At 40.6% G+C, this 25,130-nt stretch overlaps 1 protein-coding gene across 6 annotated transcripts in view; it reads right to left on the minus strand.

The window, feature by feature from the left end:
* The window catches only part of grm8a (glutamate receptor, metabotropic 8a), a 412,486-nt gene that overhangs the window by 217,322 nt on the left and 170,034 nt on the right, over positions 1–25,130 (minus strand). For all 6 annotated transcript variants that reach the window (XM_039791865.1, XM_039791870.1, XM_039791869.1 and 3 more), the window contains exons 3-5: positions 15,070–15,205; positions 13,048–13,202; positions 9,348–9,485 (exon numbers count right to left, since the gene is read on the minus strand). In XM_039791865.1, the coding sequence (XP_039647799.1) occupies positions 9,348–9,485; positions 13,048–13,202; positions 15,070–15,205 (429 nt within the window). The remainder of the gene's footprint in view (positions 1–9,347; positions 9,486–13,047; positions 13,203–15,069; positions 15,206–25,130) is intronic.

The following is a 25,130-nucleotide window of genomic DNA, read 5'->3' on the forward strand; positions in this document are numbered from 1 at the left end:
ACAGTACAATGAAGATTCAGGTCAGAGCAACAGACAGGTTTTAAACACAGATAATTGTGGTATGAAGCACTTTGTTAGGAGGTGTCAAACAGTTAGGTAATAATCTCTTGCAAAGAAAAATAGTGGGCGGCAAGTACGGTAGATCAGAGTTTAACCAGGAAGTTGGTCTGCAAATTGTGATGGAGGTTTACAACAGAGTTTGGGTAATAACTTTAAGGTTTGCCTTCACTTTCTGTTTAAAAATATGTACAGACATTTCACATCACTCTGGAGGTTCAACTTTGCATCTTGTTGCAGTGACGTAGAAGTGAACTTCAGGGTGTGTCAGTACACTCTGACATCACTCTTGAGATGCCGAGTGTAGTCAGAGGTTAAAAAAAGAAAAAAAAGACTTTCCAGACCAGAGAGTGGTGGAACACTGCTTTTAAACCTACTCTATGAAACCTTTATGATCATCATTGTGTTCATTGCCACATCAGACTTCTTTTTAGGAATGTTGCGTCTTTCAGACCTCAGTAATTAATTTACTTAGTTATTACTATTAGTGATTTACACTTACCAAGTGTGACTGACTCGCACGCCAATCTCAGCGCCTGTTGCTTACGGTAGACAGTTTAAATTTCCGGGCGGAACTCGCTCTTGTGAAATTTGGTCCGGCATTAAATTCTTTCACCACGAGGATAATAAACCAGAATTTTCCTGTAACTGCTGAATGACTCCTATACTCTCTTGCTGACTATACGTTTAGGTTACTTGCAGGCTGAACAGATCTCCCTTTGGGCCTGTTTCTGCCTTCTTTTCCCTTTGTCCTCAGACCTCCTGTCAGACTACAGCGAGAATGTTCTTCTTTATAAAGGGCAATAAGCTGCAGAACACTTTTCATGAGTAATGTGATGCCACAAATATATATGACTAATATATATTACATCCTTACATTATTAACGGTTATATATTACTGCTGATAGTACACACAGCTAATATAAATTATGCTCTCTGCCTTCAACTTTTTTAATTTCCTTTTGTCAGTCCGTTCTGCTCTTAATCTCTCTCCTGCACAGCTTTCCCACAAACAAATAAACAAGAATTTCCGTTTGTGTCGCTGAGGGAATGTGTGTTTTATGTCAGCGGGCCTCCCGTCTTCCCACTCTTAAACAAGCATGAATACACACCCTCCACACACACACAAAGAGAGATGGAACAAAAAGAGACACAAGTGAAGGCAGAGCAAGAGCACAATAACGATAGTGAGAGAGAGAAGGCAAAAAACGGGATTAAACAAGACAGAAGGATGGAAAAAAGAAACCTGAACCAAAATCAGAAATGAGAGACAATAAATAGTTAGTTAATAAATAATTAATAGAATGAAGGTTGAGAGAAATAGAGTAAGAGAAACAAATGAAACAACCATGGAAACAACAGAATAGAAGAGAGAAGAGTGGGGGGGAGAAGGCTATGCAGCTGAGAAAATAGGAATTGTTCAAGAGAGGACGAACCGTAAAATCACATTAGTAGAGCAACACTTGTTCGCTCTAACCTGCAACAACCTATCACTGCACACAGAACGGTGTGTGTATTTTTATGTTTGACCACATGCATATACAGGTTCACACTCAGGGATGCATGCAGTGACAGAGACACATCTGATGTTATGATACACATTTTTGCATTGAATCCTTATATTTCTAGCATCGCACACAAGACAAGGGACAAGAAAGAAGGAAATAAAAACAATGATACATTTGGCTCTGGGTCATAAGACTGTTGTATTGGATTCTTTGGAAGTCATTACAGAAAGAAGTCATCTTCCCTTCAATCAACCTTTAGTACTACTTTGGCATTTAAGAAATTAAATTGAAAAGAAACAAAACAATATTAACAACCTAGGTCTTATTTTCCAAGTTTTGGACATCATTCCTATCAGTTTGAAAACATTTCACTACCTTGTTTATTGCACAGATCTGGGGTCAGTGGTAACATTGCTTAAACAGAGTCCAACAGGGCGAGGAGCACGAGCAGTCGCAATCAGACCAGTAATATACAAATCCTGTTTTTAACCACACTGTCTGCTGTTAACTACTCATCAGGAAGTGAAAAAGTGTGTTTAAATCACTCATTACATTTAACAACTGGGCACACACACGGCAACATTAAGTAATTGATAGGAATATTGGTCAATTGGAAGAATATACATTTTTACAGCACTAACTGCTCTACAATTAAATGCTTATGTATAAATAGTGCCCTAATTTTCCAAACAAATTAAGTGATTGTTTTACCAAAGTAATTTAACCACATAAATCAAATATTGTTGACTGCCAATGGGTCACATAATCACATGTAATGTGAAAGGGGCCACTCTTAGTGACAAACCTTCAGTGGTAGATAAAAGGTCAACAGTCTATGCCACATAGAATTGCTGTGCATCATCTGAAAGCAGGGAACCCTATGATTAATTTCAGTTGCAGCTCAGCACTGTGTCAAATTTTCTTTTAATCTTAAATCAGAAATATAAATGAATGAATAAAAATAAATATCGAAAGTGTATAAGGGCCATTCCCATGGTCACTCATGTCACACAAGTTTTTGGGTTGATGCCATTTGTTACGCAGATTTGGTGCACAATTTAACACTTTTTGACCACTCGAGAATTGATAGAAAATGGCCACACAAAAAAACACATTAAGACACCAAGACCTTGAGGAACAACATAGAAAAATGCATTGTGTGATTTGTTATCAAAAACCTTTGACATTTGGAGATTTCTATAAGAATTTTCAGCAATCTGCTCTGGAAACTGCTCCGAAACCCCAAGAATCTCAGTTTCATAGGATACTAACATCTAACATGCTTTAAAACGGAGCCTGCTACAGCCTCTGAAAGACAGTTGGTGCCGTCGGATCGGTTAACAGTCTGTTTGAATGCACTCAAGTGGCCCAAAAAATCAATTAATATTGCTCTGAATTCATTATGTACTGAATTAGCTCAGTTGATGCCGTTTTGAAGGCCAATGTGTTATAACCTACAGTGTGCTGACATAAACATGTGCATGTTCATTTAATTTGTGTGCCAGAGTAGTTTGGTGTTGGTATCCATTTGCAAGTGTGCTTTTGTGTGTGTGTGTGTGTGTGTGTGTGTGTGTGTGTGTGTGTGTGTGTGTGTGTGTGTGTGTGTGTGTGTGTGTGTGTGTGTGTGTGTGTGTGTGTGTGTGTGTGTGTGTGTGTGTGTGTGTGTGTGTGTGTGTGTGTGTGTGCATGCATGTTAGTGACAGAGAGGTGTGTGACAGGGCCCCAGTGAACAGTGGGTCCCCTGAACTGAACCAGATCAGCAGCTCAACACTGATGCTTTCAACAAGCAGTCTCACATCCACACAGATAAAGCTCCTCTGCATTTGAATCCAGGCACACATTACATGCATGTTAAAGAGCATGCATGTATGGCTATCTCATCAATCAGTCACACATGTGCACAAAGAGTCACGTATGGGAGCAGTTAGATAACCATGTCCTCTACATGAAGATGAAAAAGGATCATTTCGCTGCAGCTAAATGACACTTCATCTCACCTCCTGGAAACTAATCCTGCAAAGAGTCATAAAATACTGTCTGCCTGTCGCCATCTCTGTCTCACAGTCTGCAATCTGTCTGTCAGTGCCTGTCTGTCTCTAATTGTCCATCAAGCTCTCCATCTGTGTTTGTCTCCATCTTTCAGTCTATTCGACACTGAGGCCTTTTCACTGGGGAGGGAACAGTTTATCCAGCCTGTGAGCCTAATAACTCTCCTTCCCCATCGACCTCATTAGGATATGGTCTATTTGCAGCGAGTGAACATGTGTTTGTGCACGAGGGTAAATGTGTGCATGCTGGGCTAAGTCAGGATCTAATTAACTCCTGGAAGTGAAGTGTGCATCTCACAGAGACAGACCCATGTACACATCACTAGTGTTGTATGAAGACTGCATCTTCAAAAGCTTAGCTTTTTACGGCGTAAGAAACGCATCCTCATGCATCAAACTATTGCCTAGTAGCCATTAGAAGATAATTTCCCCATTAATAACACTCAGTAATGCAGTAATATTTGATGTATTAATATTTTATGTTAAACTAGGGACATGTAAAGCTTAATGCGCATGTGTGTGTGGTGTGTGTAAGCATTTGATAATCTTCTCCGTTTGCCCATTAAGTAGGATGGAATTTACAGCATAACCTTCGCTAGGCAGCTGCAAAGGGAACTACAGTCTCATGGTAATCTCACCAATCAGGGAAGGTAGACCAGAGGGATATTTTCTCTCATAGAGTTTGCACTCTTTACACACTTCCTTTACAGTCTAATTCTTACCTGGATGAGAGATTTTAGCTCCATTAGCTAATGGTAAAAAAGCCTCAATAAGTGTGACCTACGGTCAAACAAATATTTGCTGTGGCATTTCATTTTTGGTGAACTCATCAAAATTTTTCCTTTACCTGAGCTCACATTGGGAAATAGACTGACTATGACACTGAATATGTTTTGTGATATGCAGTCTGTTGTCCATGTAATGTATTTATGGTCACACTATTGTACTGTGTGCAATATCTGCACCAATTAACGTACATTTGTTTCTCAATTAATTGTACTTAGCGTTCAAAACAAAGTGATTTTGCATTGCTTGGTTCGCTGTTCACTGCCTACATGTATATCTGCACCATGTGTTTCCCCCCCATTTAATAGGAAGAAAAGACCTCTGACAGTGTTAATGGACCCATTACACCCAGCATGCAAAGCTCGATTCACCCATAATAAGCAATGCAAGTGCAAACTATACGGCTGCATAAAATATACATTATTACAAATAGCTTTGGAAATAGCTCTTCCCATAACTATCTAAGTGTAAGCACTGATGTAAAAGTTTGCTTTGTTTATAGATCTAGCTTTTATTTGCCACATTCACAGTGAAATATAACATGTGGCAAATTAGTTTTCGTGACCATGTGAACAATCTAATATTTTACTAGGCACACATCAATTGGAGTGAGGACAAGTGAGGCAAAGCAGAGGATAGATAGATAGATAGATAGATAGATAGATAGATAGATAGATAGATAGATAGATATAGATAGATTTCTTTATTGTTAAATATTTACAGTTCTGTGTGCTTTAATTAATATGTACTGCAAGTGTTGACTATATTCAAATAGCATTTTGCCAATACTGTACCTCATTGTTCATGCCAATAAAGCCCTTTAAGCTTGAATTTGACAGAACAAAAACAAGTGACAGATAAATAGAGAGACAGGGTGAGAGAAAGTCAGACAGAGAGAAAGGTGACTTAATATTGACAGTCAACTAAATAAAGAAAGATCACATGAAAAACGAAGATCAAATAATGATCTAAGTCCCTCGAGAGTGACACAGGTCACAACCCACACTGGAGATAAAAACAACCGCCACCAGTGTAACAACCTTGTTTCCTGCTCGCACTGCACTTTAATTCCTCTGTGTATACCTGAGGCTTATGCTGTAGCTCCTGTCACAACCAATGCTATTCACTGGTGGAATAGATCCATCGACGTGCCCAAGTGGAAAATTGTGGACAGAATGTGTGTGTCCTGTGTGTGCCGGTGTGTGTCTGTCACGTCTGTCCCCATGTGTTTGTTTCCATCCCAGAGCAGGGAAATTTAGGTTCCACAGAACAAGGGTGTGATGATTTGAGAGATCAGCCAGAGTCACAGCGCAATGTGGCCGCCATGCATTGATTTTCTATGAAGAGCAGTGAATCCATCCTGCAAAGCATGATGGGATTATAGGTATGGACTGTTAGGTGGGCAACATTTTCTGACTGTGACCTGTAACCAATAACATCTGAGAACTAATTTGATTCTGTATTTCAGCCTTCATCAATTTACTGCCATTTTACTCCTATTAGGCGCAGAGCTGGCTCTGAAATGTTTTTATTTTGGAAACAGATCAGAGCAAAGCCAAATTCCAAAAACCGTGAACTGTAAAATTAATTTTGATTTTCGGAGGCATCCTCGTTTGTGCCTGGTGATCCTGCTGCGTTTGGCTGGACTGTATCCTGCAAAATTGTATTTAACTGATTGACTTGACCGAGCAGATTGCTGAAAAATTACTCTAAGTGAAATTTTTCGGGTTAGTGGATCTATTAAAAAAGTGTGTATATCTGTGAGAAAGACAGAGCTTGTATAGTATTATAAGTATGTACACCTGCATCTTTATAAAAAAAATAAAAAACAAACCCAGTGGGATTTGAGGATCAGGTTTCACAGTGTTACATTAATGAACACAGAGCTTGTGTAGTCATTCATGATTGTATCTGCAGCCACTTGGCATGTTAGCGTTTGTGAGCATGGAAGTGTGTATGTAGCAGGCTTATCTATGATTGGGTGTCTGCTTCAGTCAGCCTCCCCTCAGGCATCGGTTTAACCTGACTGCACACTTTCAACAGAACAGAGTTTTATCCCAGTATCTGAGTTGTCCTGGCTGATGCTGCTGCTTATGAGCATATCAACCATGCTTAAGGAAAATAAAAGGCTTTTACTCCACTCAGAGGTGTCTTCTGTTTTGTGCTTTCTATTCTTTACAATGTATTGTAAATAAATCATTTAAATGAATTCATTGGATGGGAAAACAGATTTCCGGCACCAGTGGTAGTAGCAGTAATGACCGTAAAAAAAAAAAGAAAATCTAAATCTAAAAAGTTTTTGTGACTTTCCACAGAATAGATTTCCATAAAATAAAATATACATTAGCTTCATGTAACTTCATGTCATTTTGCTCTCACACATGAATCAAGTTTAAAAGAAGATCTTGCGGGTAGGACTGAAAGACCGAAGTAAAAGAGTTGTATTTTTTGAGAAGGTGAGATGATGCCTAAGTCACGTTATGAAACAAAGCCTTAGCTCAGGAAAGATGCACTCATTCATCCATTGCTCGGAATTGCGAGACAGGATTCAAATCGTGTTTGAAGTTTAGGAGTTCATTGACTTAATTTGTTAGCAGTTACGAGTTTATCTCACATGGAATCCTAATAAAATGCTGATTTAATCATTACAAATAAAGAGGAATCCTACTTTTGCCATATACAATGTGCGATACTAATCAAATACATTTTCAAATTAACAAAAATTGTTTACTTAAGATGCCTTTTCGCAGCTCTGATGTCAATCATAGACAGCTGTTTATATTTGTTGTTGCTAATGACAGGTTTAAAAATGGCAGAGCGAGATGTTTTCAATAAACCTGGCTGAGGATTCTGCTCAGATCACGGTCGGGCAAAATGAGCTCAGATTCAGAAAGAGCCCTTTTCACTTTCATTTTCTCCCTTTCTCAATCTTAATGTGTCTTATTGATTTGTTGTCTCATTTGTTGTTTTCACCCCCCATTATTCATGTACTCGAATATTATTCTTTTTGTCTGTCTTTCTGTTCGTAATATGTGCATCAAAACAATATTTTCAACCCCTCTTCTTGTTCATTTTCTTTTTCATTTGCGCGTTGACATACTCTCGCTTTCTATTTATCTCTCCCTCTCAGCCCAATCGCATGTAATAATCACACCCATTTCCTCCCATCAGCTGCGTCACCGCGGTGACCTTGAGCAGCAGGCTGTTGATTGGCTTCTGTGTTGATGATTTGGAGGTTGTGAACCCAAGCACTTGGAATTAATGGACTTTGTCACACGACTACAGGGCCCTTGACACATACTCTCCCACATACACAGATGCCACGGGTAGTAATAGATGGTCAATGGGAGTCGCAGCCCTTACAAACCTAATTATGTGAACTAATGTGCATCAGCCGGGGAATACGCACTGTGACACACGCACACACATAAACATACAGACTCAATCACTGCCGTGTGAGGTCAGAACCTAAAGCAGAAAGGTTTTATGTTTGTGACCATGCGTCACTGCCCGATGTGAGTCGAGCGCAGATGTGAGTCGCGCATGCTCAGATTTTAACACTTTACGGCATAACGTGTCATACCCGATGTTAGCCGAGTCAGACCGGCTCTGGTCGAGTGCAGATGTGAGTTGCGCATGCTCAGATTTAAACGATTGACGACATAACGGGTCTTACTGAAATTTGTAAAATCCATAAAATAATAAACTTTTCCCTTTACATACAATAACAGAAGATGGAAATCATTTCAAAAATGTTTTAGCTATCTATGATTGTTAGATTGCTAACGTTAGCTCAAAACGCCATTCAAGTAACAGCCTTTGTTGTGTTTGATTGCTAACTTGTAGCCAGCAGCAGCAGTCATTTCAAAAACGTTGTAGCTATCTATGATTGTTTGATTGCTAACGTTAGCTCAAAAAGCCGTTAGCATCTTGTAGGCTACTTGTCGCAAACTGACGCATGCGCAACTCACATCTGCACTCGACTCACATTGGGCAGTGACACCATGGACATAAGTACATGTAATGTCCATTTGCATCACTACCTCAGCTGTACTGTAGGTGAAACATTGTTGCCAGTGTCAGCTGTAGGTACTGTGAAAGTGCACACACTGCCCTATCTAGATCATGTACACACATGCACACACAGCACTGCAACATGTCAGTATAGCAGTGCTTGGCCTTGCGTAAAATAACAAGCTGCAGGTATGTTGATATTACAGCAAAATGCAGGTCAAACCACACATATCATGAACACGTATGCACAAATACACGCATGCACGCACACACGCGCACGCAGTTCTGCAGGGAGAAGCCTCTCTCTGCTGGCACACTTGAAACGAGAATCATGCAGGCTACTTTGGCCAGTTTGACCCACTCCGGATAGATTTCACCGTAATCCCAATAAGCACCACAGGCTGTTTAGAAATTCATGCCTCGACAGCGGAGAGCTGTCATCATATATGGCATCTGGATGTGCGATTGTGTCATTAATGTTAATGAGAGGGGCTCTAGCTGGTGCCGACTTGTCCTCGCTGGCAATTTCTTGGCTTAATTCATGTTAGACCGGCCGCTGCTTGGTTTTAGAAAGTATTTCTCAATATTCCCTGTGTCGCCATGGCTTGGGCTTTGACTTTCCCGCTTGTTGTCACCACTTATAGTTTGTAAATCTACAGTATGCTTCTGCATTCAATCAGAGCGAGAACGCGCATACGCTACAGTCTAGTCACTACAAGTTAAAAAAGTTACAATTGTAAAAGCCCACTCTAGCTAGGAGCACTTTAATCTCTTTGTCTCTGTACTATGGAGCAATCCGAACAAAGTCTGCAAACATGCTGCAAATCCCTGTTTTCGCTATCAGGCATTTTGAGTTCTTTGTTTTTACCGAATGGTGGGGAAAATGGTGGATAGCATGTCATATAAAGTAAAAAGTCAAAGTGTAGAGTCTTACCTGTGCATTTCTTCAGGCTGCCAGGCCGTTTACCATGCATTCCCAGTTTACAGTTGAAGTTTTCCTCCCAGAATTCAGCGAACCAAACATTTCTTCTGTTGTTGGACAGCGAGCGGCTACGGAAATACCGGTCAAACGCTGCAAAAAATAAAAAATAAAAATAAAAAAACAGACAGACAGACAGGGTGAAAGTCCAAACAACCTAGGGTGAAGAGGGGTTTGAAACTACTGAATACATCTACCTGTCCATCATTGAACCAGCATCATTCTGTTTACACAAGTTGTTTTCAACACCTCCAAGATAATGGTGAAATGTGAGGAGGGCACTAGTGCTTCAGGAGTTAAGGGCTTCATTTCTGCCGAGCCTGCCTGTACTAAAGAATTAGATGTTCATGGCGGTGTAATATGTTTTGACTCATGAAGGCATATGTTATGAATAGCCTCTGGAACTGAAGTATGACTGAAAAACCATTTCTGTGGAGCCATCCAGTGTTGCAGCGCCTATCAAATACTGAAGCCGAGAGCAGGGAGAGCAAACATTTTAGACTGAGCTTACACAGTCTAAGTTGGCTACTTGTCCAATTTAATAGGCAGATAGCTAGGGGAGAAACAGGGAAACACTTTTTTCTCCACTCAGGAATGGAAATACCTGTCAGAGGCTGGCAGGCTGAGCTAAAGAGATGGGTGCAAGAAAAGAGAAACGAAGGAGACAAAAACACTCCTTATACTTGTAGCTCATACTACAATTAATTGGGAAAACAGCTTTTCTTATAACCATTATTTCTTTTGAGCTCACCAGTTTGGAGATTCCACACTAAGATCTTTCCAGGCAGTCTGCTGGGCAAACGGGTGGCGCCTGGAGAAAAGCTGTTTTATAAGGGAGGTGGCCTAATTGGACACTACCACTGCTCAGTGTCATGGGGGAGCTTTATTCTTTCATTAGATTATTTGTTGCTTGATTAACATCATATTAAGCAATTCTGTTTTGGTTAATGTTAAGTAAGGTTTATATTTTCTGGAGTAAGTGTTTTTGTTTTGATTGCTATTTGTAGTTTAAGTACCGTTTTATTGTTAGTTTCCTCTTTTGTGTCAAACCTGGTCTGATCAGCCAATACACAGTATAGTGTAGTCTTTGTTTCATGTTTTTTAGGTCAGGTCAGTTGTATGTTAAGTTTGTTCTGTTAAGTACTTTAGTTATGTTCTCTCTAGTTGACCATCTTCACATTTGCTGTTTAATAATTTAGCTATTTTTGGATAAATAAAACACCCTTTTTTTAAAAAACATATCTGCCTTACTGCTTGGTCCCTCACGGCCTGTGAGGAAAAGATGTCAAAACTGGATTTTTAGAAGACGTCTTGCTCATTAACATCATCAGTGGTGTGATGGGTACTTAAACGCAGGGGGAGTTATCTAATGTTCCTATGGACCTCAGGTGTGCACCAAGAAGAGTGCAAAGAAGCATTTACACTTCACTAATAAAAAGGAGTAATTTCCAACACCACTGGGAGTAGTTCAAGGCAACACAATGCAAGTCAAACAAACCATGGAGCATAGGCAAATCATTGGGGACTATCAGTCTGACTTTGGACAGCCTGTGCGGAATGCCAGACTTGCTGTAAAGGTCTTTGATCAATCTCCTCTGCTGTCAGGGAAATTGGTCCTGTGTGCACCTGTGTAGCTTAATTGCTACTTAGACTGCTAGGAACAGTGGTTTCACTCCCTGTGTAGCTCAACAGGTAGCACATATGGGATCACAAGCTTCTCATGATCACAGATGTGATGCTCATACAAAAATATAAGCATTTGTGGTACTGTTAGAAAATGAAATTATCTCCAACAAGTGGGCAATTGTTCGGGGACACTGGACTCTCTGGGGCACCAAAGTCTCTCTGGTTATTTAAATAAAAGGAATAGTGTAACATTTTGGGAAATGTGCTTATTTGCTTCCTTGCTGAGAGTTTAATGAGAAGATTGATACCAGTCTCTGTGGTACGCTGTGCACTAAATATAAAGCCGGAGCCAGAAGACCGAGAGCAGGGGGAAATAGCTAGCCCGGCTCTTTATAAAAAGTAAAAATCTACCTAAACCTCTAAAGATTACCAAGTAGCACATTATATTGTTTTTTTTTTTTTAATACCAAAACTAGGGCTAGGCAATATATCGATATTATATTGATATCGTGATATGAGACTAGATATCGTCTTAGATTTTGGATATCGTAATATCGTAAATGGCTTAAGTGTTGTCTTTTCCTGGTTTTAAAGGCTACATTACAGTAAAGTGATGTCATTTTCTGTTACCAGACTGTTCTAGCTGTTCTATTATTTTCACCTTTTCCCACTTAGTCATTATATCTACATTACTGAAGATTATTTATCTAAAATCTCATTGTGAAGATAATTTGTTAGAGCACAAATTGTCAACCCTTTAATATCGCCACAATATCGACATTGAGGTATTTGGTCAAAAAATATTGCAATATCTGATTTTCTCCATATCGCCCAGCCCTAACAAAAACCAACGTGTAAAACAACTACTTGCGGTTATGTGGCAGACTATTTCTTCTCCAGTTGCAATGATTTCCTGGAGTCGCCATTGGTTGCCTGGCAACGAGACTTCAGTAAGACTATTTTCGTATTTTTGGGCGGAGAGCCAGGCTAGCTGTTTCCCCCAGTTTCAAGGCTTTGTGCTAAGCTAAGCTAACCATCCCCTAGCTCTGGCATCGTATTAAGCAGAAAATACGACAGTGGTAGAGATCTTTTAATTCCAAAAATGTCAGACTATTCCTTTTAATGAAAAGGAATTAGTGAAATATGCAATGTTTTACGTACAAAATAAACCAAACTGATAGGCCTAATGGGAAAATAAAATAATAAGAACAGAGTCCAACCTCAGGGGATGTAGAAGTGGTGGATAAAATATTAGAAACACCTGTCATTATAAATTGAGTGCTAACTACTGCCTTAAAAACAACCTTAGAGTTAAATCAACACCTCTCTGACTCAGTGTCAACAAAAGCTGAGCACTTTAAGCTGAGCAAAGGCAGAATCTATTGCATGGTTATTGGATTAGATTGCCAGGTATATCTAATAATTTGGTAACTCAGTGTAAGCACTGGTTCCATCTCCCTCACAACTCCTCTGTCTATTCTGAAGACCCCATAGCATGTTCCCTCATGTCGACAAGCCAAAGCTGACTTTGATTAATTTAAACCTTTACATCAGCTTTCTCTCCCTTACTCTCAGTTTATATATCTTGTCGCCTTTGTGTCCCTCCAGGAGTCAATTATCTAATAGTGAGCTCTGACAGGGAGCAAATGAGGATATCCTCCCTGGCCTAATAGCAAAAACTTGTTATCCGCTGGCATCAAGAGTTAGGGAACATGGGTGTATTTCAATTTCTGTTTCTGGTCTTTCCTCCCTGTCCCCTCAATTTGATCTATTAGACTTCGAACACACTTACACACACAGCTTCCTTTCATTTGTCACACAGCCAGGTGTGAGGAAATTTTTTTTTGCATCTTCAACAATTCTTATAAGAGATCCCCCTTTATCTATTGTCAGTTACTGTTTAGGGGCATGGCGGTACTGCACGTGTCTCTTGTTTTCTTCACACACACACACACACACACACACACACACACACACACACACACACACACACACACACACACACACACACACACACACACACACTTACCATCCACAGATGCTCGTTTGGGAAGAATCGTGATAGCTCCCTCAGCCACTTTCTCCTGGCCAATCACAGGGGAGATTTTGGACCCCCAGCTGTCCGAACCCACCCACAGGAAGTGACCCGTCTGGTTGTTCCTTTTAGCTGCATCCAAAACTCGTCTGTTTGAGAAGAGACCAGAGAATTAGAGTGCTTATGTAGCTTAGAAAAGAACAACAAAAAGGGCTCTGGCTTGATCCTACTCTTCCTCTCCTACTCTTGCTGCTTGCTGCTTCATTACCGGCCAAACTGGCTAATAAATTTACAATGTTACCTGCCAAAGTTAATTTTTGGTGGGTTGGTGGGTGTCAATTTAAAGCCCTCTATATATATATATATATATATATATATATATATATATATATATATATATATATATATATATATATATATATATAAACACACACACACACACACACACACACACACACACACACACACACACACACACACACACACCTAACGGATTATTAGGAACACCCTACTAAAACCGTGTTTGACCCCCTTTCGCCTTCAGAACTGCCTTAATTCTTCGTGGCATTGATTCAACAAGGTGCTGGAAGCATTCTTTAGAAATGTTGGCCCATATTGAGAGGATAGCATCTTGCAGTTGATGGAGATTTGTGGGATGCACATCCAGGGCACGAAGCTCCCGTTCCACCACATCCTAAGGATGTTCTATTGGGTTGAGATCTGGTGACTGTGGGGGCCATTTGAGTACAGTGAACTCATTGTCATGTTCAAGAAACCAATTTGAAATGATTGGAGCTTTGTGACATGGTGCATTATCCTGCTGGAAGTAGCCATCAGAGGATGGGTACATGGTGGTCATAAATGGATGGACATGGTCAGAAACAATGCTCAGGTAGGCTGTGGCATTTGAACGATGCCAAATTGTTAGTAAGGGGCCTAAAGTGTGCCGAGAAAACATTCCCCACACCATTACACCACCACCAGCAGACTGCACAGTGGTAACAAGGCAAGACGGATCCATGTTCTCTTTTTTACGCCGCTTACGCCAAATTCTGACTCTACCACCTGAATGTCTTAACAGAAATCGAGACTCATCAGACCAGGCAACATTTTTACAGTCTTCAACGGTCTATTTTGGGTAGCTCGTGCAAATTGTAGCCCCTTTTTCCTATTTTTAGTGGAGATGAGTGGTACCCGGTGGGTCTTCTGCTGGTGTAGCCCATCCGCCTCAAGGTTGTGCGTGTTGTGGCTTCACAAATGCTTTGCTGCATACCTCGGTTGTAACGAGTGGTTATTTGAGTCAAAGTTGATGTTCTATCAGCTGGAATCACTCGGTCCATTCTCCTCTGACCTCTAGCATCAACAAGGCATTTTCGCCCCCCAGGACTGCAGCATCCTGGATGTTTTTCCTTTTTCAGACCATTCTTTGTAAACCCTAGAAATGGTTGTGCGTGAAAATCCCAGTAACTGAGCAGATTAGTTTTATATTTTAGATTCCTTAAGCACACCTGTGAAGTGAAAACCATTTCAGGTAACTACCTCATGAAGCTCATTGAGAGAACACCAAGGGTTTGCAGCGCTATCAAAAAAAGCAAAGGGTGGCTACTTTGAGGAATCTAAAATATAAGACATGTTTTCAGTTATTTCACACTTTTTTGTTAAGTACATAATTCCATATGTGTTCATTCATAGTTTTGATGCCTTCAGTGAGAATCTACAATGTAAATGGTCATGAAAATAAAGAAACACATTGAATGAGAAGGTGTGTCCAAACTTTTGGCCTGTACTGTGTGTGTATATATATATATATATATATATATCTATATCTATATCTATCTATCTATCTATATATATATCTCTATCTATCTATCTATCTATCTATCTATCTATCTATCTCATATATATATCTCCCATAAGCTGAAAATGAAATGTCACTTAACCATGTGTAAAAGTCAAGGCAGCAGAAAAACAATGAGCAGTTGCAGTGGAGCACTTGTTTAAGTGCGTAGCATGTACCGTATGTCGTCCTCATTAGCGAACATGATGACGGCCCTGGCATTGGAGGTCTCCAGCAGGCGTCTGATGATCTTGTCAAACTCCCCTGGCCTGGGTTCCCTGGGGATCTTCAAGGACTGGGCGATACACACACCACCTGGGACAGAGAGAGAGACATAGTCATTGATTTGCATTTTGTATGAATTCATCACTCACATTTAGTCGCTCTCATTTGATTTGGCCCATACCCAGTTAATAAAACTGCGTTATAAACTTGGTTGTAAACATCTGGTGCATGACAGTGTTTTGGTTTTGCACGTCCAGCTGCATCAGCATTTTGAGATAAATATAAGAATAACAGTTAGTGTATCAGCAGAAGCCGCCATGAAAGAAATCCAGAAAGTCCAAAAAAAATCTAAACCACAGGATGTACTACTAGTGGCCAAGTGATTTGGGGGAATGCCAAAACACAAAAGCAACAAGCAATAAGACGTGCATTATTCAAAATATATTGAGGATCACGGATTGCCATATTAAACATTCATGCCAAAACAGACATATTATGAAACAAGAGTTGGAGTGTTGGGTGTAATAAGACAAGGTATAAAAGGAACTAAAGTAGACAAAAACAGATCATTGGAGCAGAGAAATAAAATAAACTAGAGGAGCACAGACCTCCACCAAGGCCAATCTGCTCCCAATTTCAATGGGTTATTCCTTAGCCCATGCTACACCCTTCCACCAAGTTTCATGAAAAATAGTTTTCCTGCTGAGAAACAAACTGAACCAAAAACATAACCTCATTGGTGGAGAAAATAACAAAAGGTTGGGAGAGAAAGGACTAGGGATGACTGCATGATGGACACGGCAAAGAAAAACCCTCTTAAGAATAGGGAGGAAAAGAGAGAGGAAAGTAAGAGGACGAGGAGGAGATAAATAGTGGGGAGGAAAGAGGCAAATAGTTTGAGATGCACTAATAGAGGACAGGATGGAAAGAAAATAAATTAAAAAAGAAAATGCTGAAAGGAAATTATGGTGACTTAATTTCCTATTGTGGAGGATGACAAGAATAGCAGTCAGCAATATTAGTTAAATCACTCACAATACGTGATAATGAGGGAGATTTTGTCGACCACATACACCCAACACACTCACCTATTCTCTACTTTTCTCACACACAGAATCCAACATCCCATACTGCTTTGCACTAATCCATACTCTATATGTAAGCTGTTCTGTCAATTAACTCTGTTTCATTACATCATTAGCCTAGCTCTAGGTGTAAAGTTGTGTGTATGTGAAAGAGGATTGTCATTGCATTACATTTGCTTTATCCTGTGCACAATAAGACTGAATGATTGTATCCATCCACAGTGTGTGTGCGTGCGTGCGTTTCTACATGTTAGATTTTGACATTCGTCTTCGTGCATTTGTGTGCGTGTGTGAGAAAGCGAGTGAATGATGTCCCTTCTCCTCCCTGCCTGTTCCATCCCATTTATTGAACATCTGAACAGTCTGTCGCTTTCACTATATCATCCCCCTTAATCGCACACACAAGTTCATACCCATGCAGACGCACGCACACCAGCGTGCATTACTGATAAAACAAATACTCATTAGCCTCAAATTAAAATCCTCTCAAGGATAATCACTACAGTGACAAAATCTGCACAGACATCGCCATCTACCACCCCTCCCCCCCCCACACACACACACACACAAACACACACACACACACTTGGAATTTTAGAATGCTTTCTCAAGGATAATCACCAACTTGATATACACTTTTGTATACGTACAGACAGATAGCTAATTATTAGGAAACAAGGCATGCAGTGTGCACAAGCGCTGATGTTTGCATTCCCTCCACCATTGTCCTTGGATCAGAACAAAAGTGATTAAATTATTCTTTGTTTTATAGCGTCACTCCCATCATTAATAACTGTCCCAATGGGGAACACACTTCCCAGAAAAAGACAATATTGAATTATATCTGAACGTCTGTCTGCAAGTGTTTATGTACACACACTCACAGACACACCTGACTGACAGTGTCGCAGCCTAATGCCCTGCTACCCCAAAAAACACTTCCTGTTTTTGATGGTGCCAAAAAAGCAGCTCATTAAAAGCGAGCATCAGTTATAATGTGCACCTTTGCCACTCCGTTGAAAGGAAAGCTGTGAGGTTAGGTCAGGAGAAACATCTTTTTTTGGGATCAAATGTTTTTTTTTTTTTATTCAACAAAAAACAAACAATCAGCATAGGATAGCTGGGCTTTGCTGGTTACATGTACATGTAACCAGCAAGGCCCAGCTATCCTTTTCTGACATTTAGAAATCTGGAGTGAAGACGTGTCATTCAGTCGCGGGAACTGTCCCAGAAACGAATGTCGTCAGTTCTGAGGCAACATTTTGCCAGAAACGTGCAACAGAGGGACACTCCCAAAACATATGAAGAAATGTGCCCATGGTCTTTAGCGAACACAATGTGCATGAAGCATCACCACTCATTTTCATTAGGCACAGCCTACGAGTATATATAAGTATATTATAGTGGATTTTCTGATGGTCGTGACTTCTAGAAGCCAATTTAACATTATTCCATACACTGCTCCAGTCAAAATCCAGCTCTAGCCCTGGGAAATCCCTCCTCCATACTCTGTCTAGAGGAAGTGTCTGGTGTGAGGCTTCCCTTATGTACTGATATAGGGTTGATACCATGCTCCGTGAATCACTTTTAGTAATGAACAGCTTGTGAAGCTATTGTTCAGGCAAAGGATGCTGCCACGGTATGCCATGCTCTTTAAGAGCTGCTCTAAGCTGGAGGTAAAAAAAAGAAGGATGTGCCTGGTAGATTAAAACCTTTCTTGAAGTCTAGAAAGAAGCACAGTCCGTTTAGACCGAAAACATCCCCTAAAAAGGTGAATGACCCCCTTTTCCCATTGGGGGAAAGTGATTGGCCTACCCCCCATCAACAAATCATTGTTATTAAAAATGGGGGCATAAAGATGACATCTGCAGGAAGAGTTACAGTACCTTTCCACCGAGCGCCAAACCTGAACAAGATGGTAAATAATCGGAGTGAATTGTAGCCGACACTGCCTAACAGAGATGTTCGCACATTTGCCAAAAGACCAAGGGTGCATCATCTTCTCTTCCATCGCCCAGGAAAACCATCGAAAGTTGGGAACTGCTAAGCCCCCGTCCAATCTGCCACGCTGCGCAGTGGAAGTTTTCACACATTTTCCCTTCCAAATAAATTTGGAAACCGCAGCATGCAGCTTCTCCCAGTAACCAGCAGGGGGAAAGAGCGTGACCATGGAACCTACAAAATGTATCCAGGGCAATATATTCATTTATTAATCAGGCAAATTCACCCATGTTTCCAGGTCACCCAGAACCGCTGTTGGGGACCAAGAGTCTGGTTAAACCTGATTTTAACCAAAAGGCCTCAGATTAAACTGACCTCTGGATACAGAGACAAAGGAATCTTGGCCTACATGTAAACCCCAAAGCCGGGGTAATTCACACCTCTATGTGAAAGTGCCAGCCAGAAGGGAAACGCCTCACAACTGGCAGGAAGTCAAAGAACTACAAGATTGTAGTTTTCACCCTTTCAAGAGTTTCGAGTCTTCCTATTGGTTCAGCGGGACCATAAACACAGTAGGGGGTCTGAACCTATAATTAACCTGACCCTAGGAAACTCCCTCGTCTTCACTTGCAACTCACGTTGCTGACAGGAGGCGCGCAAGCGCTTGTGCTCAACTTCTATTTTCTGGAGAAAGTGGATTTAATTTCGGAGGATCCTATGAAAAACGCACCAGTGTTTTTCATAACTGCAGTGAGAAGGAAACAACGTTTTTCTTCTCAAAGTCGACCAAACTCTTCCCCTTGCTGCCTTTTTGGAGGGGAGTTTCTCCGTGGCCCTGACGAGCGCCAAGGGATTCGTTCTGTTTCATTTCTGTGGAAATCTATGGACAGAAACAACGGACTGAACACACCGTAAAAAGGCTGACGTCTGGGCAGAGATAAGTAGTGTGTTTATTAATGAGCAAAGGGTTCGCTACCATTGTTGCCATTAATGTGATCTGATTTAATCATGTACTGGTCCATATGTGATTATTAATCTGTTCTGTGAATGTATAATCGATCAATTATACCGTTGATTTATGTTGTGTTAAGTAGCTGGTTTAAAACCGTAATTGCTACCTGCTTAAGTCACTCCTTTCATGGAGTTTTAATTACTGTCAGCGAGAAACTCGCGAAAATCAGCTGTTAGCTACTGGAGTGGTTATAGTGACGTTTCCCTCAGCAAAACCAAAAGTCTCAGTCTGTAGGACTGAGTGGCTGAGGGGAACTGGCTCATTACCGATAACTAAGATCAAAGTGTTTTTTTTCTTTCCCTCCTTTATGCTGTTCCTTTTACTAACACACACACACACGGACACAAGCTAGCCACGTAGCTCCCGAGCTAACGCTGCTAGTTTTAACCACGTGGAGTAGGCTTACGTTTGTATAGAGCTAACACAGGAACGACCATACCGGCTAAGCGTGCGCGTTGCCTAGCAACCCCTCGGCTTCTTCAGCCCTCTCCGCGCACCCAGCACCACTACCGCCCTCTTGAGGCTAAATAGTTTTGTGCATCTCACAGGAGTAGCCAGTTTGGTTTTTGTGTTAGGATTACACTTCGACACCGCCCCTCCTCCTTCGCTCACACACACACACACACACACACACACACACACACACACACACACACACACACACACACACACACACACACACACACACACACACACACACACACACACACACACACACAGACGTGTCCATGACACATGCTGCTTTGTTTTTGCTTTGTTTTGGTTGTGATAGGGTAAAAGATATATAAGTTTATTATTGAAGGATTATTGATTAGCTACTGATAATTGTGACGTTAATAAATCTTATTATACTTAATTAGCAGTTGCTTGTGATTATTTGTGTACTTGTTGTAATAATTGCTGGTCGATCAGGTCCGTGCTTGGATTCACCCCTTCCTTTATTTCCTTTTTAAAGGATTACCACAGAAATGAGACTGTTCCACAGTTTGATTATTGGTCCCTGACTTGCAGGGTGGTGCCCCGTTTTGATTGTTTGTCGATTTGATAAAGTTATTAATAACCATATTCATAACTTTATTAATATTGATAAAACATCTTTGATAATTTGCCAATGATCAAATCTGTACCCTACGAGAATCCTACACCGCATTCAGCATCTCAGCATCTCAGCATAATTGTGTTTAACGATATGATTCAGCGAGGGGAATATATCAATACCTAGGTACCTGAACTGAGGGAATAATAGCAGGTCAATTTGTTGTCTTAACTGCCTCATTCAGGGGCAACCAAGCCGATTTTGAGCAATCAACTTCTAATCTAATTAATAATCCTGAGAGCGCTCCAAACTCGTCTAATATCGATAAAAGGCGAGGGGTAGAATGTAGTGGGTCTTCAAGGAAGACCAAGACATCATCAGCATAAAGAGCCAGATGATGATGTGTGCTTTTAACAGTGATAGGTTTTATAACTGATGAGAGTCGAATCATCTGTGCTAAGAGTTCAAGTGAGAGCGCAAGAGGCTTGGGCTTAAAGGACAACCCTGGTGAGAGGATCTCGATATCGGAAATAAGGTGGAGCAGAGATTACCTGCAAGAACCATCGCTGAGGTGTTTGCATATAGCACCTTAATTAATTTTATGAAGCCCTCCCCAATGCATATCACCTCCAAAACTGACCACAAAAAGGATATTTGAGGCGGTCGAACGCCTTCATTGCATCAAGTGATAATACAGCTAACGAGGCTTTAACGTCCACAGAAGCGTCAATCACATGTAGCGTCGGACATTATCAGAGGCTAGGCGCGACTTAATGAAGCCAGTCAGGTCGCAGTGCACCAGCAATGTAATATAAAACTGCAGGCGACGGGAGAGTACCTTGGCGTAGATTTTAATGTCAGCATTCAGGAGACTAAGGGGCCACATTCAGTTGAATCTTTGTGTTTCTTAAGAAGTAAAGAAATGACTGCAATATTCATGTCTCTAGAGAAAGTGCCCTTCTCTACTGAAAAATTCATCATAGCGAGAAGTAGTGGGCCTAGGAGGTCCCAGAAGGCTAAGTATAGCTCTGGTGTATGCCGTCAAGGCCAGGGGATTTGCCCTGTTGCATGCTATGGACAGCAGCCATGAGCTTTTCCAATGCAGAGGATGCTAGTTCCTGGTCCCTAGTCTCCAAACCGCCAGACCTGTCTTCAGCTGGATTCCAAACTGCATTAAAATCCTCCCCCAACTATGAATAAGTATTCAGATAATATAATATTAGTCATGTCACTATAAAAATTTCTATCAAAACAATTTGGTGTGTATGCAGATAAGAAAGCGATTTTCTTGCCATTAAGTTCTGCTTTGGCCAAAGTCAGCCTACCTGCTGTATCAGACCATGTGTCCTGCAGTCTGATTTTAAGATTTCTTCAAGCTACTATAGCTACACCCTTGGTCTTTGTGAGAGATGAGGAAGATGCTATAACATGATAAAACTTATCGGCTAGGCGCCTGACATCCCCACTCAGGAGATGTGTTTCTTGTAATAATGCAATGTCAACTTTCTTCTTCCATAACAACCCTAATGTGCAAACCCTTTTATGGAGGGCATTTAAACCACCAGAGTTCCAACTTAAGATGTTAAATTCTGACATAATTTAGACCTTTGGTCCCAACCAGAGCGTCAAGTAACATTTGAGTGCAGCACCCGCGACCATCAGACATAACCAGTAAAGGTAACCATTCCAGCCCACCAGGGCCCCCAAAGAAGAAATAAACAAAAATTAAAAATAAAATAAAAAAACCCAAATAGAACCGAAAGACAGAATAAAAAACCCCAAACCCCATTCCTAACCCCAAAGAGCTAGAACAAGCTCCAAAAACAACGCCCCCCATTTATACTTGTTCAGTGACCATGGCTAGAAACATCGTCTTTTTTATTTATTTTTAAATCACTCACTGAACGTCTAGTTGAAAGCAGAAGTTGTTGAACACAAATGACGCTTTGGAAAAGAGAGATTTAACATCAAAACCCTTGCACATCACAACACTCCAGACTGAGGATGTGCTTCACACTGCAAACTAGAAATGGAAAGAAAAAGAGAGACGCATAACAAAATTCAACAATAATACCAAAGCTATTTTTGAGGCCAATGCTTTTGTGTTGCCTGTTTAGGGTGAGTGGAAAGCTCTGAGTACGAGAAATAATTTTTGGTCAGATGTAAAAAAGTGTTCCTGTGAACTACAAACCCTGGTATTGATCTCCATGAAGATCTGCTTTAAAAAACCTGTATCTCAGGCACCTGATCAGGTGTCAAAGCTTTCCGTAGGCCAAATCAAATGACAACCCTGCTGCCAATTCTTTTGCAAAGGCAAAAACAGTGGCTGATAACATCAGATAGTCTTTATCATGTGAATTAACACAACAATAAACACATGATTTGGCAGCCAGCAAGACAATAATGTCACTAATTTTCAGATAATGGTTAAATGAGTCGCTAGATTTAGAGCAATCAAAGAGTAAAAAGCTGTTGAATAATTTCCCACCATCAACTGCAGCATCACTGGTTATGGACAGAACCGTTTCACTTCTACCCAACCCCCAAATATACAATCTGCACGCTCATTATTTAGCTGATTGTGTAAAAACTGGATAATTAATTGTTTAGAGACATCACATCACACACCCAGCATACTAATGTGTTCAACCAGTTAAACATTCTCTTTATTCACTTCACAAATTAAAGAATGGTCTCAGCTGTAATGGATCACAGTAATAGCCTTTTTATTACATAATTCAGCAATTGTTGCTTGATCATCTACAATGGGCTAATTGAATGATGGGCTCTACATTTGCTGAGCAGCAACACACCGAGCTTTCGGTTTATCTCTAATAACCTGATTATTGAGGCTTCCATGTGGAATAGAATGTGACTGAATCCTAATTCCTTGTGTCTGTTTGTGTATTTCTGTGCGTGTGTGTGTCTAGTTTGTTAAAATCTCTAATGTAGGTGTAAAGCATATTTTGTGTGCCTAAATGCCTGTTTTTGTGCATATGTGAAGGTGTTTACCAATGAGCTGCAGTGCATACAGTAGTCTGTGCAAATGCTACAGTGTGTGTGCATTTGCAACTGTTTGTCCCCACTGCAGTTGATAAAAAAAAAAAAAAAAAAAAGAGGTAAGGTGCAAGTTGTGATGATAAATTTGATGTAAAGCGCATCCCGCACTTCTCCGAATGAAACCCTTCTAGTCGGTAATTAACTCCACTCTGTTTAAAGATAAAATTAATTCTGTTTCAAAACTGGAGACGCTGGTGTCTCAACGTTTAATTAACAATCTGCTTCCCTCCCATACTCTTCTCTAGTAAAAGGGAAATCTCTCATCTTTCTCACTGTGTAGTATCTCATATAATCGTTCTCTCCTTCGGCTAGTCAAACTTCTCAGGGAGTACATCCCCAAAGCATTTAAAACAGGAAAAAGAACAAAAATCATTGTGCTCCATTTCCTGGAAATTTAATTGTACAATATTATAGATGTGTGCAATTAATGGCACCAAACTTTCATGTCATGAAATGAAGAACCAAAATCTTCAATCACATTGAAACTTAACAAGAGAAAGAATCCAGTGGATGCATTTGTAATGAGTGCCATGTGCTTGAAAGCAGCCAACGATGGAAGCTCAGAAATTGAGAGAACTACAACTTGGAGAACTACAATTACATGCACGCCAACAACTGGGTGACATTTACCTGAATCCTGGACAAGATAGAGCTGCTACAGAGAAATGACTATAGCCAGATTTTCATCAGCTGCAATAATTACCTTCTGCTTCTCCCTATGTCTCCTTTTCTTTCTCCTCTCATCTTTAATGAACACGGCACTGAGTACCCCACACACACTCACTGATACACTCCGGCATCCTGTAATGTAGTCACACCGGCAGTATGGCTTGGACACACACAGACATTTATGTGGTTTCCTGCTAAGCAAGATGAATAATGAGAGTAACTTTAAAGCTAGCTGCCTTTATGCTGCTGGCAATGGACAGTGCGTGTGTGCATGTGTGTTTGTGTCCTTATACAGTGCCTTGCGAAAGTATTCGGCCCCCTTGAACGTTTCGACCTTTTGCCACATTTCAGGCCTCAAACATAAAGATATAAAACTGTAATTTTTTGTGAAGAATCAACAACAAGTGGGTCCCAATTATGAAGTGGAATGAAATTCATTGGCTATTTCAAACTTTTTTAACAAATAAAAAACTGAAAAAGTGGGCGTGCAAAATTATTCAGCCCCTTTACTTTCAGTGCAGCAAACTCTCTCCAGAAGTTCAGTGAGGATCTCTGAATGATCCAATGTTGACCTAAATGACTAATGATGATAAATAGAATCCAGCTGTGTGTAATCAAGTCTCCGTATAAATGCACCTGCTCTGTGATAGTCTCAGAGGTCCGTGTAAAGCGCAGAGAGCATCATGAAGAACAAGGAACACACCAGGCAGGTCTGAGATACTGTTGTGGAGAAGTTTAAAGCCGGATTTGGATACAAAAAGATTTCCCAAGCTTTAAACATCCCAAGGAGCACTGTGCAAGCGATAATATTGAAATGGAAGGAGTATCAGACCACTACAAATCTACGAAGACCCGGCCGTCCCTCTAAACTTTCAGCTCATACAATGAGAAGACTGATCAGAGATGCAGCCAAGAGGCCCATGATCACTCTGGATGAACTGCAGAGATCTACAGCTGAGGTGGGAGACTCTGTCCATAGGACAACAATCAGTCGTATACTGCACAAATCTGGCCTTTATGGAAGAGTGGCAAGAAGAAAGCCATTTCTTAAAGATATCCATAAAAGTGTCGTTTAAAGTTTGCCAAAAGCCACCTGGGGAGACACACCAAACATGTGGAAGAAGGTGCTGTGGTCAGATGAAACCAAAATCGAACTTTGTGGCAACAATGCAAAACGTTATGTTTGGCGTAAAAGCAACACAGCTCATCACC

This window comes from Perca fluviatilis, chromosome 23 (genome assembly GCF_010015445.1).
Source record: "Perca fluviatilis chromosome 23, GENO_Pfluv_1.0, whole genome shotgun sequence".
In the NCBI taxonomy this organism is placed as follows: domain Eukaryota; kingdom Metazoa; phylum Chordata; class Actinopteri; order Perciformes; family Percidae; genus Perca; species Perca fluviatilis.